At 39.2% G+C, this 15,255-nt stretch overlaps 2 protein-coding genes across 3 annotated transcripts; one reads left to right on the forward strand and one right to left on the reverse strand.

Moving 5' to 3' along the window:
- The first annotated feature begins 588 nt into the window (after nucleotides 1-588).
- Nucleotides 589-5,205, forward strand: ppp1r14ba (protein phosphatase 1, regulatory (inhibitor) subunit 14Ba). Of its 2 annotated transcripts, none has more exons than XM_057361048.1 (5): nucleotides 589-715; nucleotides 940-1,136; nucleotides 3,858-3,941; nucleotides 4,281-4,313; nucleotides 4,478-5,205. In XM_057361048.1, exons 1-5 carry the CDS (start codon nucleotides 712-714, stop codon nucleotides 4,559-4,561), a joined length of 402 nt encoding a protein of 133 aa, XP_057217031.1. In that variant the 5' UTR covers nucleotides 589-711; the 3' UTR covers nucleotides 4,562-5,205. The 2 variants fall into 2 exon arrangements, with proteins under 2 accessions (XP_057217031.1, XP_057217030.1); XM_057361047.1 differs by having other exon boundaries at nucleotides 614-794.
- A 119-nt stretch (nucleotides 5,206-5,324) lies between these two features.
- On the reverse strand, nucleotides 5,325-7,867 carry fkbp2 (FKBP prolyl isomerase 2). Its single transcript, XM_057361049.1, has 6 exons — nucleotides 7,779-7,867; nucleotides 7,062-7,222; nucleotides 6,868-6,980; nucleotides 6,586-6,632; nucleotides 6,183-6,218; nucleotides 5,325-5,784 (listed from the first exon to the last, which is right to left on the reverse strand). The coding sequence occupies exons 2-6, from the start codon at nucleotides 7,218-7,220 to the stop codon at nucleotides 5,723-5,725; spliced, it is 417 nt and encodes a 138-aa protein (XP_057217032.1). The 5' UTR covers nucleotides 7,221-7,222; nucleotides 7,779-7,867; the 3' UTR covers nucleotides 5,325-5,722.
- Nucleotides 7,868-15,255: the final 7,388 nt, after the last annotated feature.

A 15,255-nucleotide genomic window follows, 5' to 3' on the forward strand; every position in this document is an offset into this window, starting at 1 on the left:
ATTACAGTTTTACCATTTACTATAGTTATTACTATAGAACAGGCTACTATAGTATATATAGGCCTAGTATAATTACCGTAATCTATACTACAACAATATATATACAGTACCTTACAATACTATATGTTTTTTTAATGTGAGGGTTAAAGGGTTAATAAAGGGTTATCAAACATGAAAATAACTCAATCAAATATGAAATAAAAGAATGAACTAATGGAAACCGTCTGAGAAGTGTCCAATCTCTGTGGACCCATTCAACTTTACATAATGCAGAAAGGATGGTAATTCATTCGAGTACTGAGCCAGTTAGGCTTCAATAAATGACATAATGCTTGATTTTACGACAAAATGAGGAGAGAGTTAAAGGGACATTTGGCAGAAGGGAAGAAAGAACATGCAGAAGATATCTGATGTGGTTGGAATAGTCCACAAACTGGAAAGAGGGGGTGGCCTGGCAGGTGTAACAAATAAAATATCACTTTATTGTCTGTTCTTTAAACGTAATATTGGTCTCTAATTTAATTAAACATGACCGCCAAATTATTCAGCATCCATTGTCAAACTGTTATCGTCTATTGGTCAGCTAGTATAAAGGTTGAAAGGGCCCGTGGTGGTATTTCAGCGCGGACACTTGGAGGCGCCCACAAGCTGTCCTGTGACAATTGATGGAGATTTGGAGAAGATGGACTTTGATAAAGCCACAACCACACAATGAGTAATGAATTCTTTTGTTTTCTAAGGTCGTTGTATGTCTGATCCAGATCTGCCGCTGCGGACTTGCTATCTAACTAAAGGTCTGTTACATTTATGAAAAGGGGCCGGCACTTTTTGCAACATGCAATGGATGTGCACATGGCGGAACATTAGTGCCCAGCTCTGTCTTTTACATTGATGCTCTAATTCATTAAGCCATTAAATCCACCTCAGCTTTTTCATTAGGGACAATGGCAGCGGTAACGAGTCCGGAAACGACACCTCAACCCCGGGTCTACTTTCAAACGCCTCCCGGTACCGAAGAAGAAGTGCCACAGAAGCAAGGGCGAGTGACCGTGAAATATGACAGGAAAGAATTAAGGAGGAGGCTGAATCTGGAAGAATGGATAGTTAGCCAGTTAATGAATCTGTATGACTGCGAGGTAGGACATATAACATTGGCATTGCTTTGATCGTGTGTCATCCTTTGTTGCGAGGAGTGACAGGTCTCTTGCGCACCGGTGTTCCTCTTTTGTCGTGTCTATATTGTGCCACAGTTTCCATACTATATAAAATCTATGGTTGTTCACAGCCACATGACATTTTATAAGCGCTTCTTTCTTTATTTTAATAGTTGTTTATTTATGGTTATGCATTTACACATGGAAGGGCGTGGCATGATACAAGTAAAGACAAAGCCGTAAAACAAAGCTGAGCAGGTGGATTAAGTAAAACAGTGTGAAACACCCAATTCTTCTTTTATGCGTCATGCAACCATTCATGTTTCATCAAATAGTGGACTTGATTTCTATGTTAGTGTCACATAGATCTTTTTAGGGATGCAGTGGCTCATGCATGCACACAGTATGAACAAAGACACACATATTTCCGCAAATTAACAACACAGATATTCCTAAATACGATTTTTCAGGATTTACATTTCTATTGCATGTATAATAAATTACATTAAGATGGTTTTTTGTCTCTCTGCATTCCTCTGGGATCTGGAATCACCCCTCTGGCCATTGTGATGATGTCATCTGTTAAGACACGTAAAGCATGCTTTAATTTGATCTTGACTAACCTCCAGAGCTAATATATCTGACCTAGATTGTGAAGAGTAACTTTTTAAATGAGATTTTTCTGAACGCCCATTTCAGCCCGGCAGTAGGCCTCATCCTGAGCTCAAATACGGAATCCACAGTGCTTTGTCTCATTGATATGCTACAGAGTAGTGTGATTCTGTTGGATTTGTTTTTATAGCTTACTGACTTCTCTTGAATTCCCATTGATAGATGATTTCAGAGTTTAAGGAGACGTCCTAGCATACGATAATAAAACCCCACAGTTTTACCTGCGAAATGTCATCCAAATCCCCCAGGTTTATAGTATATTAATGTGGCCGGACAGGAGAACCGGAGATTTTTATATTGCTAGTCACTGCAATGTTTGCTCACCAATTAGGTTGATGTTGATCTTAAATCACAATGGCCCTCAGCTAAACTAAAGCCAAATCTTGTCTGCCTTAGAGGATAACAATGCACAGTGACAAACAACATAACCCAATTTAAATGATTTTCAGCTTTGGCCTTTACTCAAGACAGCACAGAAAAACATGCACTCTCATAAAAGCTCCTTTTGTTTTATGATAAGATTTGCAGCTTTTAAATATATTTTCAGCAAAGCTCCTAATATATTTTCAGCGATTTTTACTTATAAAGTAGAGATAAGTACAGTAAGGATCATTTGCATTCAGCTGATCGTTTCTGAAAATTAATTCCCAACAGGGTGATCGAGGAGGCCAGCATGAAGCGAAACACTGCTAATCATCAAATAAATAAATGGACATGAAATGCAACCACCACAGCTGCAGGAACAAATGTAGGGATTTGGTTGCCTGGGGCAACAGACAATTACATAGTTTCAGTAGCAGCCAATAACAAAATATCTGAACGATGCAATTAACCAAACAGAATCGATTATTGTAGACAGTCAGCCATGTAAAAAAGACTTATGCATATTCCAGTCCCAATACGGTAAAACAATACACCAGTCTGCAAATGTTAAATTTAGGTGGATTAAAGGTCCAGTGTATGAAATTTAGCGTCATCTAGCGGTTAGGATGCGAATTGCAACCAATGGCTCACACCATACCCTGCCTTACTACACTACTTTGGCTGACAAAAGAACTTAGATGTTGTCATGTTTTCGCTTCTTTGCCGAAGGAGATGACGTATTTACGAAACACGCTCTGTAGTTTGTGCGTTTACGGCTACTGTAGAAACAACATGGCGAATTCCATGTAAGGGGACCCGCGGTGTATGTAGATGGAAATAGCTCATTCAAAGGAAATAAAAACATAACGCTTCATTATGGAAGTCTTTAAACACCTAGTTATGTATATTATGTTGCATTTCTGTCAATAGATCCTCCAAAAAATTACACACAGCACCTTTAAGTTTCATGTAATTACCGGAGTAACCAATACACCAGGGAAAGTGAAAATGTCTTAGTGATCAAACTTTGGTGAGCTGTTCAACAATATGGGTCAACGTAAAGAGTTTTATAACACACCTGCTTTCTCTGTGACTACGGTAGCGCAAAAAAACTTGTGACAATAAACTCACAGATGGAGCCGAATAACCCTGCAGAAAAACAGCAAATTGCAAACAGCAAGTGAATGTGTCTTTGACAAAAAGAACCGTTAGAGTAAACTAGCAACAATAAGCCAAGACATAAACTCAGATTTGAGAAAATGTGGTGTTATGTCCCATCGAGCTGAAAAGATATCAGACAGTCTTTGAATATAAAGATGACAATGTTCTCTTTGCTAGCTGGCAGGAAGTGAATGAAGATTGTTATTGTCACAAGCATACACGCAGCTTGAGTCACACATGGATGCTGAGGATCAGCCCATCCTGTTGTTTTAAGAGGATGTCATAGACAAAAGCAGATGTTCCTTTATTTCTAGTAAGATTTTTAAAAAGCTTGCCTGTGTTTGACATTTTAAATTCACTCCAAAAAAATTCTTGTCTGCATCGTATAAAGTGGTCTACTTTATAATCTGACCATTGTTTTGTAGCTTGTGAATTATTTATATTCCTTGCCCATTTTTCACAGCTCCTGTTATTTCTCTCTCTTATCAGTTGTTCTGTGTTTTGTAGGAGGATGAGGTCCCCGAGCTGGAAATAGATGTGGATGAGCTGCTGGATCTGCCCAGCGATGTCGAGAGAGCCATTCGAGTGAAGGTTTAATCATATCTCTAATACATTCACTTAGTCCTGTTAAATCCCCTAAGAATATTCATTTCTTACCACTAGACTTTCTCGGTTTCTGCATCACGTTGCCTTCCAGCATCCCTCTGACATTTTATATGCAGGTGGTTTTATATTTATCAAGCTATTTTTAAAGCAGTGATATCAGCAGGAGATTTGCTATTGAGAATAGAGGAGGTTCTGCACATTTCTTCAGAATGTTTCAGCGTTTTACATCAGCCATCTGCTTTGATAGCTACATACAGTTTGGAAAACAGCATATTAGCGTGTGATGCGGTGTACATTAATACCCTTTTCATTTTCCTCGCTCAGATGCTGCTGGTCGACTGTTACAAACCTAATGATGTAAGTGCGTTTTGAATATTAATGGAAGTGGTAATTTGCTCCATTACAGTCGGAGTCATCGATTTACTCATTACATTGTAATTATGCTTCATTTCATAATGCTGAGGACAGAAATGAGCAAAAAGTCATTTTATCGGAATTACTGAATTAATGACCACCCGCAGGATTTTGTGGCGGCGCTGCTGGAGAAAGTTCGAGGCATGCAGAAACTCAGCACTCCCCAGAAGAAAGGTGAGCTGACGCCATGAGGTCACAACAGCTCCCCTCCCACCACCACAAAACAATCCTGTCACTCCAAACCCAGAGGAGAAATGCAGGCATGCAGACCCAACCACTATACCACAGTGTCTGTCAAACGGAGCTTATCGATAGGAGTCCAGCCAAGCCAATGTCAGCTGCAGGTTGAAAACCCCAACTGTTTTACTTTGTCTTAGTACTGTCTCAGCATATATTACATGTAGAGAGTGTGGTAGTGTCCCTTTAGCTTAAAACTTCCGTGGTGATTTAGGGAAAGGATTCGAATGTTGTGGAAATGGTTGATGTTACGGTTACACTGTTCACTTACACACTTCCTTCAGAGCCACTTGACTTGATGTGTCTGTAGTCAAGTAGAAAACTAGAGCAAAACTGATTTTTCTTTGTATGTCAGTCTCTCACTTCTGATGTCTTTCGATAAGGGCAAATTTCAAAGTTTTGAGGCCAGAAGGCATTTGTTTTAGATGTGGGGGTATGTGAGATTTTAGAACATGTTGATGTGAATTGGGAAGAGGGAGGGGGGGCTGAGAAATGTGAACTGTGTGTTTTGTAAGCCATTTTTAATCTACCTTTTTTAGGAAAAACAATGACAGGTCTGTGTTAGTACTACTGCTTTTAAGAATCATTTAAATGAGGAAACAAAAATCAAGCTAGTTTTATGAAGAGTAGTAAAACCAATTGAGTGAATTTGCCAATTTGTTACATGAATGAAGCCTGAAGAACGCCAAGCGCTAAATCAAGGTCAAAGCCTGAATATCTTTTGTAAATAAAACGTTTATTTAATTTCAAGTGAACGTGATTGAGAAATGCGTCTCTTGTGGATCAGAACTTGTTGGAATGGCAAAACTGTACCGTGTGCACTCACAACCAAATATGTGTAGTAAGGCTCTCAAATAAAGAATGGTGCTACATACATGTCTAAAAAAAACTGCGTGTTGATTTTTTCTTTAAAGTGAAATCACTGAAATTTACAAATGAAGAATGTTACTGATTTTCTATTTTGCCTCTGATGCCTGACTGAACATATTCTTGTAAACCCCAAATTTCTATGCAGGTATCATAGACATGTTACAGCAATGTAGAGTCCATCGCCGTGGTTTGTTCTTATTGCAAACACACCGATTTTAAGTGCTCACATGTCCTCAAATCGCTCACTATAGGTCAGATCTTCTCTCGATACTCAACAGCTCGACTTCAAAGATGAGTGTGGCGCCACCTAATGGAAAAACACGTTACAGTACATCTCCATTATGTGCAAAATATTAAAGTAAAAATTCATCATTTACTCACCCTTGAGTTGTTCCAAATCTGTATAAATACCATGGTTGGAAAATTACAATGGTAGTCAAAAGTGCCCCAGAACTGTTTGCTTTTCTACATTCTTCCAAATATCTTATTTTGTGTTCAAAAGAACAAATACATTTATAAAGCAATTTTTTGGTTACAAGCATTCTTCCAAATATCTTTCTCTGTGTTCATCAGAACAAAGAAATGTATACAGATTTGGAACAACTTGAGGGTGACTAGAAGACAGAATTTTCATCTTTGGGTGAACTGTTCCTTTAAGATGTCAAATGTTAAAATTGTGATTGTGCAATGTGCATCACATCTTACCTGGAATTTTAGGTGGTGCTCCTCTGTCACCATAACCTGTAGTTCATAAACAGTTCTTTGGTTAAGATACGGTCTAAAAATTTACTTTTTAAAAAAAGATTTTGACAATAGTGGAATGATAATGGAATTCTATTCGCTAGTCGCACAAGATGGCACAGTGAGCTTTTGGGATGCCAGGGTCTGCAGACTAATTTCCAGTCATATAACACTGTATGGAATGATTTTGGGCCAGCAAATATGGGTGTTTTTTTAGATTAAAAGAAGAAAGTAATATATCGGCGATATGACAGATCCTCTTGACATTTCTGAGCACGCCGGCGCCATCTTGTGCAACTAGCCCATTACAATAGAATGTGACTGCAATGTGACCTAGTGATTTTTATAAATTGCACTGTATACTCACCAAGCTCAGAGGGTATAACCAGCTTCCTCTTCTCACCCTCACACATTCTGTGAATAAAAACATAACATGTTAAATGTTCTATATTTCTGAGGTTTTTTTTATAATTAAAGACAGCCTAAGAACCAGAGAACAAAAGGGAGGGAGAGAGAAAGGGAGTGAGAATGAGATAACACGGGTTGAACTCGAACACACAGCATCATCTCCCAAATTAGGTTCTTCTTCTTAAATTCTAAATCCTGCCTGAAATGTAAGAAATCATCTAAAAAATATGACACTGCTCACCCCAATAAACCCTGGTCCCATCCCTTGATAACCTGCCCAGTGCCAAGCGTGAAGGTGAAGGGCTGATTCCTCGGGATGCTGCTGTCAAATTCTGTCCCATCCTCCAGTTTCCCCTTCAGGTTGGAACAGAAAGTTAATAAGACCATATGTTTGGACAGTGGTTAATATTTGGATCAGAACAGCCGGATACTTACAGTGTAGTGCATGTTCAGCACGTCTCCCTTTCGGGACTTAATAGGACAGTTGTCCACTCGTTTCTTAATTCCTATCTGTAGTTTTTTCTTTTCCGACCCATGCACGACCGCCATGAGGATGGACATTAGTGTGACAGCTAACACCAAACACAGCCTCATGTCTGTGGGCGAAAATGATTCAGCTCAACAAACAGAAATTACACCTTTTCTTTGAATAAAACCAAATTAAAATGGGAAGCGACGAAAATGATTACATCCGCACATGCGCAGTATCTCCAAACAGAAGTACACGTTATCCTTTGATTTACATAATCATTTGCTAAATCAAGGAAATATGTTATTACAAAATTATTAAACTCACTTTAGTTTCGCGTAACATTCATCCAATGACAACTTATCTGAGGATATTACTTGGATGACGGCAACACGTTTTATTCCTCGTGCAAAAATTTAGCTTAACGTTACTATAATTTCAGCCGCTTATAAACAGAATCAGCTAAAACCCTTTTTGAATGTCCTTACTTTTAAAGCTTAATGGTGGATAAACGTAAGTTAGTCTGCTATGCTGATCATGATCATAACATGCTATGCTACAATGTTCTTTCATATTTTCTACCAAAATCTGCATTAGCAATAAGGCCAGACGCAGGGCACAAAATTATGCTTGATATAAATAAATCGCTTATATAATATATATAAACCAAATGTTTGAATTACCTGCAATATGAGTGTAAAAATGTTCCTTCCTGAATCTGTCCTCACTAGGAAGTGACGTCAGCAGCCCTGCATGACTTCCGAGTTGCTTTGCAAGTTGTGCTAAATTTTTTAAAACAAAAGAGGGGTGTTCAGGAAACAGGTCATTGCATTTCTGGGCGATTAAATACGAGTGTCAATAAATAAATACGCGTCAATATTATATGTGGCCTTGAGAAAATACGGAGATGATTTTAAGGGACTTTTATTTTGCTTTGCGCTGCAGTGGTTTAGATTGTACACGCGTGGGCGATATTTCCTCATTAATTTCCTTACATTTGTTGCAACAGAGTGGCTGAACCCAAATAACATGGCCTTCAAATGATATATATTTGTGTTATTATCTTAAGAAAAAATAAGCATTTTAGTGATTCCAGATGTACAAAGGAATACAATTAAAAAGTTTCTTTATCAATTGTACCTTTTTATATGACATACACATTATTCATTTATTCCATTTACATTACATTTACATTTATGCATTTGGCAAACGCTTTCATCCAAAGAGACTTACATTGCATTATACTATACATTAGTTTCTAAGTATGTGTAATTAATACCTACAGGTAATAAATAACTACAGGTGGCAGAAATCTTTTCATCGTCCATGGCATATATTCAACCTGAATCCTGAACAAAAGGACCACCATAATCACCATATTCTTCCCTGTCGAGAGGTTTCTCATCACATAAATCCCATGTGTCACGTACTGTGTGACTTTACTGCATGTGACTGCAATAAAAAAAGGTCGCCGTTGCTGTGGGTGACCAAAGGTGAGCAGACAGCCGCCTTAGTGCTGTCATATGACTCTCATGTGGCTTGTCTCACTGAATGCAAATGAGTCAGCTGCTCTTTCTAAAATGATCTCTTTTCACCACAAGCGTCCCCTGTTTCCCCAATAAATCACAACCGACTCAGCCTATGTGCGGGTGTGTGTGTTAAGTGTGACCTTAAATGAATAAATTATTACAGTCTGCAGCAGATGTGCAGTAATCACGCAGTGCCTACCAAATGTTGCCGTCAGATTGGTTTAAATTAATTGAAGCCGATATGTTCCCTGGTCAATGTGTTCATCACTCATTTGAGAATCAAACACTGTTTATGTTCTACATATAGAACAAGTTCAATGTGTACCAGGAGCCAGAGCATCTGATGTTAAAGGCAATTAAAAGATTTTACTTATAGTGTAGGTTGTTATTGATGAGCTGGTTGTCTATGTGTTGCTTAGCTGAGATGAAGCCTGAACCCCTCTAAAACCAGCTACGGATGAGCCAAGACCAGCAAACCATTGAAAAACACCAATAAGAAGTATTGTGACATAATAAGAACTATTTTGAGAGTATAAGAAGGCATTCATATGTATCTCAATGAAGGTTGCTCAGCCTACAAGCTATGGAAGAGCTCCACGTAAATCCTCTTTGCTTTCTAGGCAGTCCGTTCAAAAACTATATACAGTATATGAAATTTGACCCTGTGGACTCAATTATGTCATGCTGTGCTTCAGGAGTGGGTGGCCACAACCGAGCTCCTTTAGCACAATTGTGATTACCACGGTAACATCAACAAGATGGCGGCTGATTCACCTACAAAAAAAGTTTGTATAATAAATCAGATGTACAATGAAATGACATTGACTTCTCAGTTTGTCCCCCGATGCTGAGAGTCATTATTTAAAAAAATACTTTGCTTCTTGTATTCTTATTATGTGCATTAAAAGCTTTTCGGTCTTCAGCACGTGAGAATCTCGAAAACATCTTCACAATGATGCTTTTGCTCTAATACACATTTATACAAGCCCTTAAAATGTCCAAGCACAAGCCGGCCCTTTTAAATCCCTTTGCAATGACTCATCAATTACTGCAGTCATAAGTCATGTACATTTGAATGAAAGCAACCATACAAAAATCTGCCCGGCAGCTAAATGCCTTTCTCTCTCTTTAATACTGACACAATCCAAGAGAACAAGGGTTCATTTAGTGGCAGGTATGCTTAAGTGTTTCTCTGATTTATATTCTGAACTAATCAGAACTTGTACAACACATTCAGCCAATGTAATTGACTACCTGCAAACAATGCAAATATAATCCAAACACAATCAAAAAGAGAAGGGGGTAATTGTGTTTGACCTTGTTATGAGAGAACAGATTCAGAATGGACCAATAGGCTTATAGGTTCCAATGAGAAGGTAAATAGAAGCAATAAAGGATGGGATAAGGTCATTTGTGATTGTAAACGGGATGAGTAATTGATGACCCTGTTTCCCGTTTCCTTGTCCTGGAGCTGCACAGGTCATTGATTGGACACAGGTAACACGGCTCCTGCAAAATGGTTCATATTCCTCTTGCAGTGAGACAGTACAGCCCAAAGCAGACAGTGACTAATCAGGTAAGAATGTATCTAATGATAACAGTATAAAATCACATTGGTGGAGAGATTGGATTTACTCGGCTGGGGCAGAAGGCAGATCGGCTTCTGTGCCCTTCAGGATAATAAATGTGCTGATGAAGTCCTCTTCAAGATCTCTGGAAATAATGCAGCCCTGGAAGACACTTATCTGCTTCGGCGGCTCTGATGTATCGTGAGGCATAAAGCCACATTATGCAGGTACCACACAACTTTGGCACTGCAAACCGGAAGCGTCGTTGATGTTTCAAAAATATAATAAAATTATCAACAGTATAAAACGGAACGGAACATGCAAATCAATCAAATGCATCTTTTTACGGAGCGTTTGCTGATGACTTGCACTTGTCTCCTGTAAGTCCCGTGTGTGGCGGCATTAACGTGTGAGGTGTGACCTTTTCCAATCACAGTTCCATTATACTCATCGCACTGAGAGCTCCTCGCTCAAACGGCAGTATAAACAAGGCTCACAAATTGGACCGTACACTCGGTAGGAAAATTAGGGCGAATGGCTTCATATTCCAGCCACACAAACGAAGCCAATTAGGTATTTGCACTGCATTCAGTAAAGGCTGCTTCTCTCTACCCCCTGCCGTAACTCTACAGGGTCGCAATGTGCCTTTAGATTCATCTAATGAGAAGCTTCTGACACTGGATGGTCCTACATTACTGCCGTCTCGGTATATGGCTATAGCTTTTAAAAATATGATCACAAATGAGGCGGGTAAAAAGAAATACATTTTTCTTGGGGAAGTGTTTGTATATAACCTACAGCAGTTAATAATGCATCATATCATAAATAGGCTTACTGTCAATGAATACATCAAACAGAGTGTTTCTGACACAGCTTCACGCAGCGTTTTATTTTTGATTAAATTGTTCATAGTAACATTTACATTTTTCGTATTGAGTGATGCAGAGATGACATATTTTTGTAGGCCAACCCAGAAGTTCGCTCCGGCACTGGTTCCGGCTCTCACTGAATCCTTGGTGTTCGAGTCTGACGTCATCACGCAACCGTGTTTTTTCCTTCTTCGTTTAAAAAAACCCGCGTCCACACGAAAACGCTGTAAAGCGATGTCAAAAACATGCCAAACCAACAGGTGGCGATATAACCCTAACCATAAAGCCATGTTGGCCAATCCGAAGCCTGGAATCTGGCACCAAACAACAGAGATAGCGGCACGCATTCGAACGTCATACACTAAATCTCCGGTTTCACCATCTACACGACAACACAGAAACCAGAGTTTCTAAAAATCGTCACCCTGGTCGGAGTTTTCAAAAAAGTTCGGTTTCAGTGACCGGGGGCCTCATATACAAAGACTTGCGTTGATTCCATACTAAAACATTGCGTACGGACAAAGCTGTAAATGTGCGTACGCACAAAAAAACTCATGCCTGACATGAAGTTGTCGTGGAGGAACGCACATTCTCACATTAATTTCACTGTTAGTACGTCCGACCGTGAGCGTGAAAGCTGGCGTACGCAACGTTTTTGTGCGTACACATCGTTGATACATGAGGCCCCGGGTACTGCGTTTGCATGTGGACGAATGGCCAAACCGCATAGAAGCTGTGATTTTGAAAATACCCGTGTTCGTGTGGACAGGGCCTAAGAATCATAGGTACAGTAGTTTAAATGGTTAGGGCAGGGGCGGTCCTAGACCATTTGGTGCCCTAGGCGAGCTTGACTGATGGCGCCCCTTCCCCACGAGAAAAGAACTCATGTCCAAAGAAGTTTAATTTATTTTTTATGTCAAAGTATTGTTGTAGATAAAGGGATGGCAAAAACTGTTGAAAAAAGTAAATAGACATTATAATTTTAATTACAGTATATATATTTTTCTCGCCGCATATTTGGCGCCCCTCACTAGATGGCAAGCGCCCTAGGCAAGCGCCTATGTCGCCTGTAGGAAGGACCGCCACTGGGTTAGGGTGAGGGCTAGGGTTTCATAAGACTCGAAACAGCAATGATTTAGTCAAAACCAACAAGCCACGCCCACGGATCTGACTCTAAACATCAAGGATTTAGTGAGAGCCCACTGGGTTCCCTCGACCGAAAGCCTATATAGGCCGTTTCTCAATTCCAAGAATGCAAAGAATGGACATATGTTCTTGCGAGAACAAGAAAAGGAAGAACAAACTCGGATGGATTTGCCGCAATGATTTATGGGACAAGCGGGTTCGGTACGCGCAAGTCTGCATTCAATGCATCCTTGATATGAAGAACACATCCAGGCACTTTCATGCATTCTCTGTTCTTGAGTACTGGAACCAGACTTTGACAGTTATTGTTGACGTTGAGCGAGAACACGAGGACACAAGACCACTGAAGAACGCATTGATTGATTGAGCCTGATTAAATTTCACACAAAACAGCTATGAACCGCTATAAACACATATAGTAACATATGCAGAAAGCAGAATAATTATTTATCACCATCAACAGCTTCACACATCAATTTTTTTTACAAATTGTTCAGAGTAACATTTACATTCTGAGGGCAGAGTTATTATTTATCAATATCAGGCTTAACCACTTAAAGATCAGGTAACACACGCAGTTTCTGCCAATCTCATATTTATCTCGAGTGCCTATACAGTAGTATCGCATTACGTCATATCTTCGAAGAGTATTTAGTTTGATCAAATTTATAAAAGAGAGATACAGCTGTACGATTATTTCTGGAAAAACTTAGATTGACTTACCGCTTGCAGTTCATGTCCGGCATCTTTTAGCACTGGGACCACCTGGGTATTTATAATGTGGTTAATTTCATTATTGATACCACATGCATCATAACACAAATCGCTTTGTGGTAGTGGGTCTGAATTCTCTGTGGAGACTAAATATTGCATTGCATCACTCTAGAAATCCCCAACTCTCTGAAAATAAATAACTTAGTCATTTTGTTGCTGTCAGTATAAATGAGGCTACAGTCAAGCCCCGGCCTCAAAAGCTTGTTCAACTCTCAGCTGTATAAGAGCCGACTGCCTACCAGCTTGGGGACGGATGAGTGGACACTGCTGCCAGCGGCACCCCGAGGATGAGAGGAAGCAAACTAAATCTCAGTTCAACACACACGCACTCTTCCATAATCACGTCCCCTCAGCTCTGACATACACAAACCAGTGACTCAGATAAGGAGACAGCGTGAAGGACAGACAGACAACTAGAAACATCTTAGTAGCTGCGAGCCATAGATCTTCAAGCTGGGGATTTATGCCAGGCGAGCGGCTCGTGTTGGATTAGAAGAACTTGGGCACGTCCTGAAAAGAACAATGTTCCCAACATTTTGAGTTGTTTCTTTTTTGATGATAGACTAATAGGGTTGTTAATTGTGTCTTTTTAAGTTTCACTCAGTAAGTATAAATTAAGAACTCCTAAAGAAATAAAAGGTACTTTTAAAAAATAGCTTTAGAAATGTGTCTATTAGCATTCCCATTTATCTCAATAGCAGTCACTCAGCTGGTACAGTGCCAAAGTCTATACTAGCGGCTATTAAAATACAAGATTTGCACTTGAAGAATCCTCACTTAAGAATCGTGAACGCTTAAAGCGATATTTCAGAGGCAAAATAAAATTTCCCCATGTTTTACTCACTCTCAAGGCATCCTAACTGAATATGACTTTCTTCTTGAACAATAATGCAGTCGGAGTTATAATACCACGTATCATTTTTCTTCCAAGCGGTAGAATGGGAGTGAACGGGGGCAATTTTTTGAAGCTCCAAAAAGTGCATCCATCGATCAAAGAACTGCTCAACACGACTCTGTGGTCTTAAAGGTCTTAAGTTCTGAAGCGAATCGATGCATTTGTTTAAGAGAAATATCCATACTAAGAGCGTTAATTAACTTAACGTTAATGTCAAGCTTACGTTATCCCTAGGCTGCGTGTGAACCTGAGGATTGTTTTTCCGGCAATAAAAACGTAATTTTTAAAGGAACAATATTTACGTTTTTTCAATTAAAATATCCACAACATACTAGCACAGTGTTGTATATTTTGTTCACTTGTGTACATACACTTTCCCATATATTGTCAATTCAGAGAAATGAGTAATTTTATCCAGTGTAATATCCCTCCTCATTGATACACTTAAACAAATCCTTGATTTGATTCAAAACTCCTTCACAGCATCATCAAGTGTCTTTGTTACTATTTTGACTATTGTTACTTTCCAAACCGTGTATGTCCAAATTTGCTGCTTTTCAGGAAATGGTAAAACCGCTGAACTTTTTAATGTTGCATAAATCTACTGTGTTATCAAAGTACAAAGCACGTTTTAATACTTTTTATGGATTATAGATATTTGCAAAACTAAGTGAAAAACAAAGGGTAACTAATAATAATAATTTATGGTAAAAAATAAAAATCACGAAATATGGAGATACGAGGTTTCAGAAGGACAGCAGCGATATGCGACCTCTAGCGGCAAAAATGACATACTGTGCCTTTAATAATGAGGAGTGATGAAAGAAAAGGCCACTCATGAATATTTAGGTCAGTGACAGTAAGGTATAACACAGTGCCAGGGCAAAACTGTGAATATTCTTACCTAATTTATCACTGTCTGTACCTACAGCAATGTGCAGACAAGGGTTTCCTTGAATGTATGAGAACCCTCTTGAAAAAAGCTCTCTAACAGCCGAGAGGAGCGTAGAATAATGCGACGGCCTTCGGGGGTTATCGTGATAAAAGACACGAGAAAAGAGATGAGAAATGTGGAAACAGGTATCATTTGGAGGAACAGGGAGGTCTGTAGTGTTAAGGAACGAGACGGTAAAAAAAGGAGATGAAAGTGACACAAATAGGGTTGCGGGATCGACAAAAACGCAGGTGAGAAACATTATCAGCCGAAAAGAACACCAGCTGGCAGATGATGGAAGCTCAACTCTCTGATCTTGAATAGAAAGTTAATCTAATAATGAAGATAACCCGCTCGGTTTTTACAAGAACATGCGGCGCATTCAGATATTAGGATACTCCTACAGTTGGGTCACTTGTACGTTTTAATTAACACAGTCTAAACG

This window comes from Triplophysa rosa, linkage group LG19, assembly GCF_024868665.1.
Source record: "Triplophysa rosa linkage group LG19, Trosa_1v2, whole genome shotgun sequence".
Lineage (NCBI taxonomy): Eukaryota > Metazoa > Chordata > Actinopteri > Cypriniformes > Nemacheilidae > Triplophysa > Triplophysa rosa.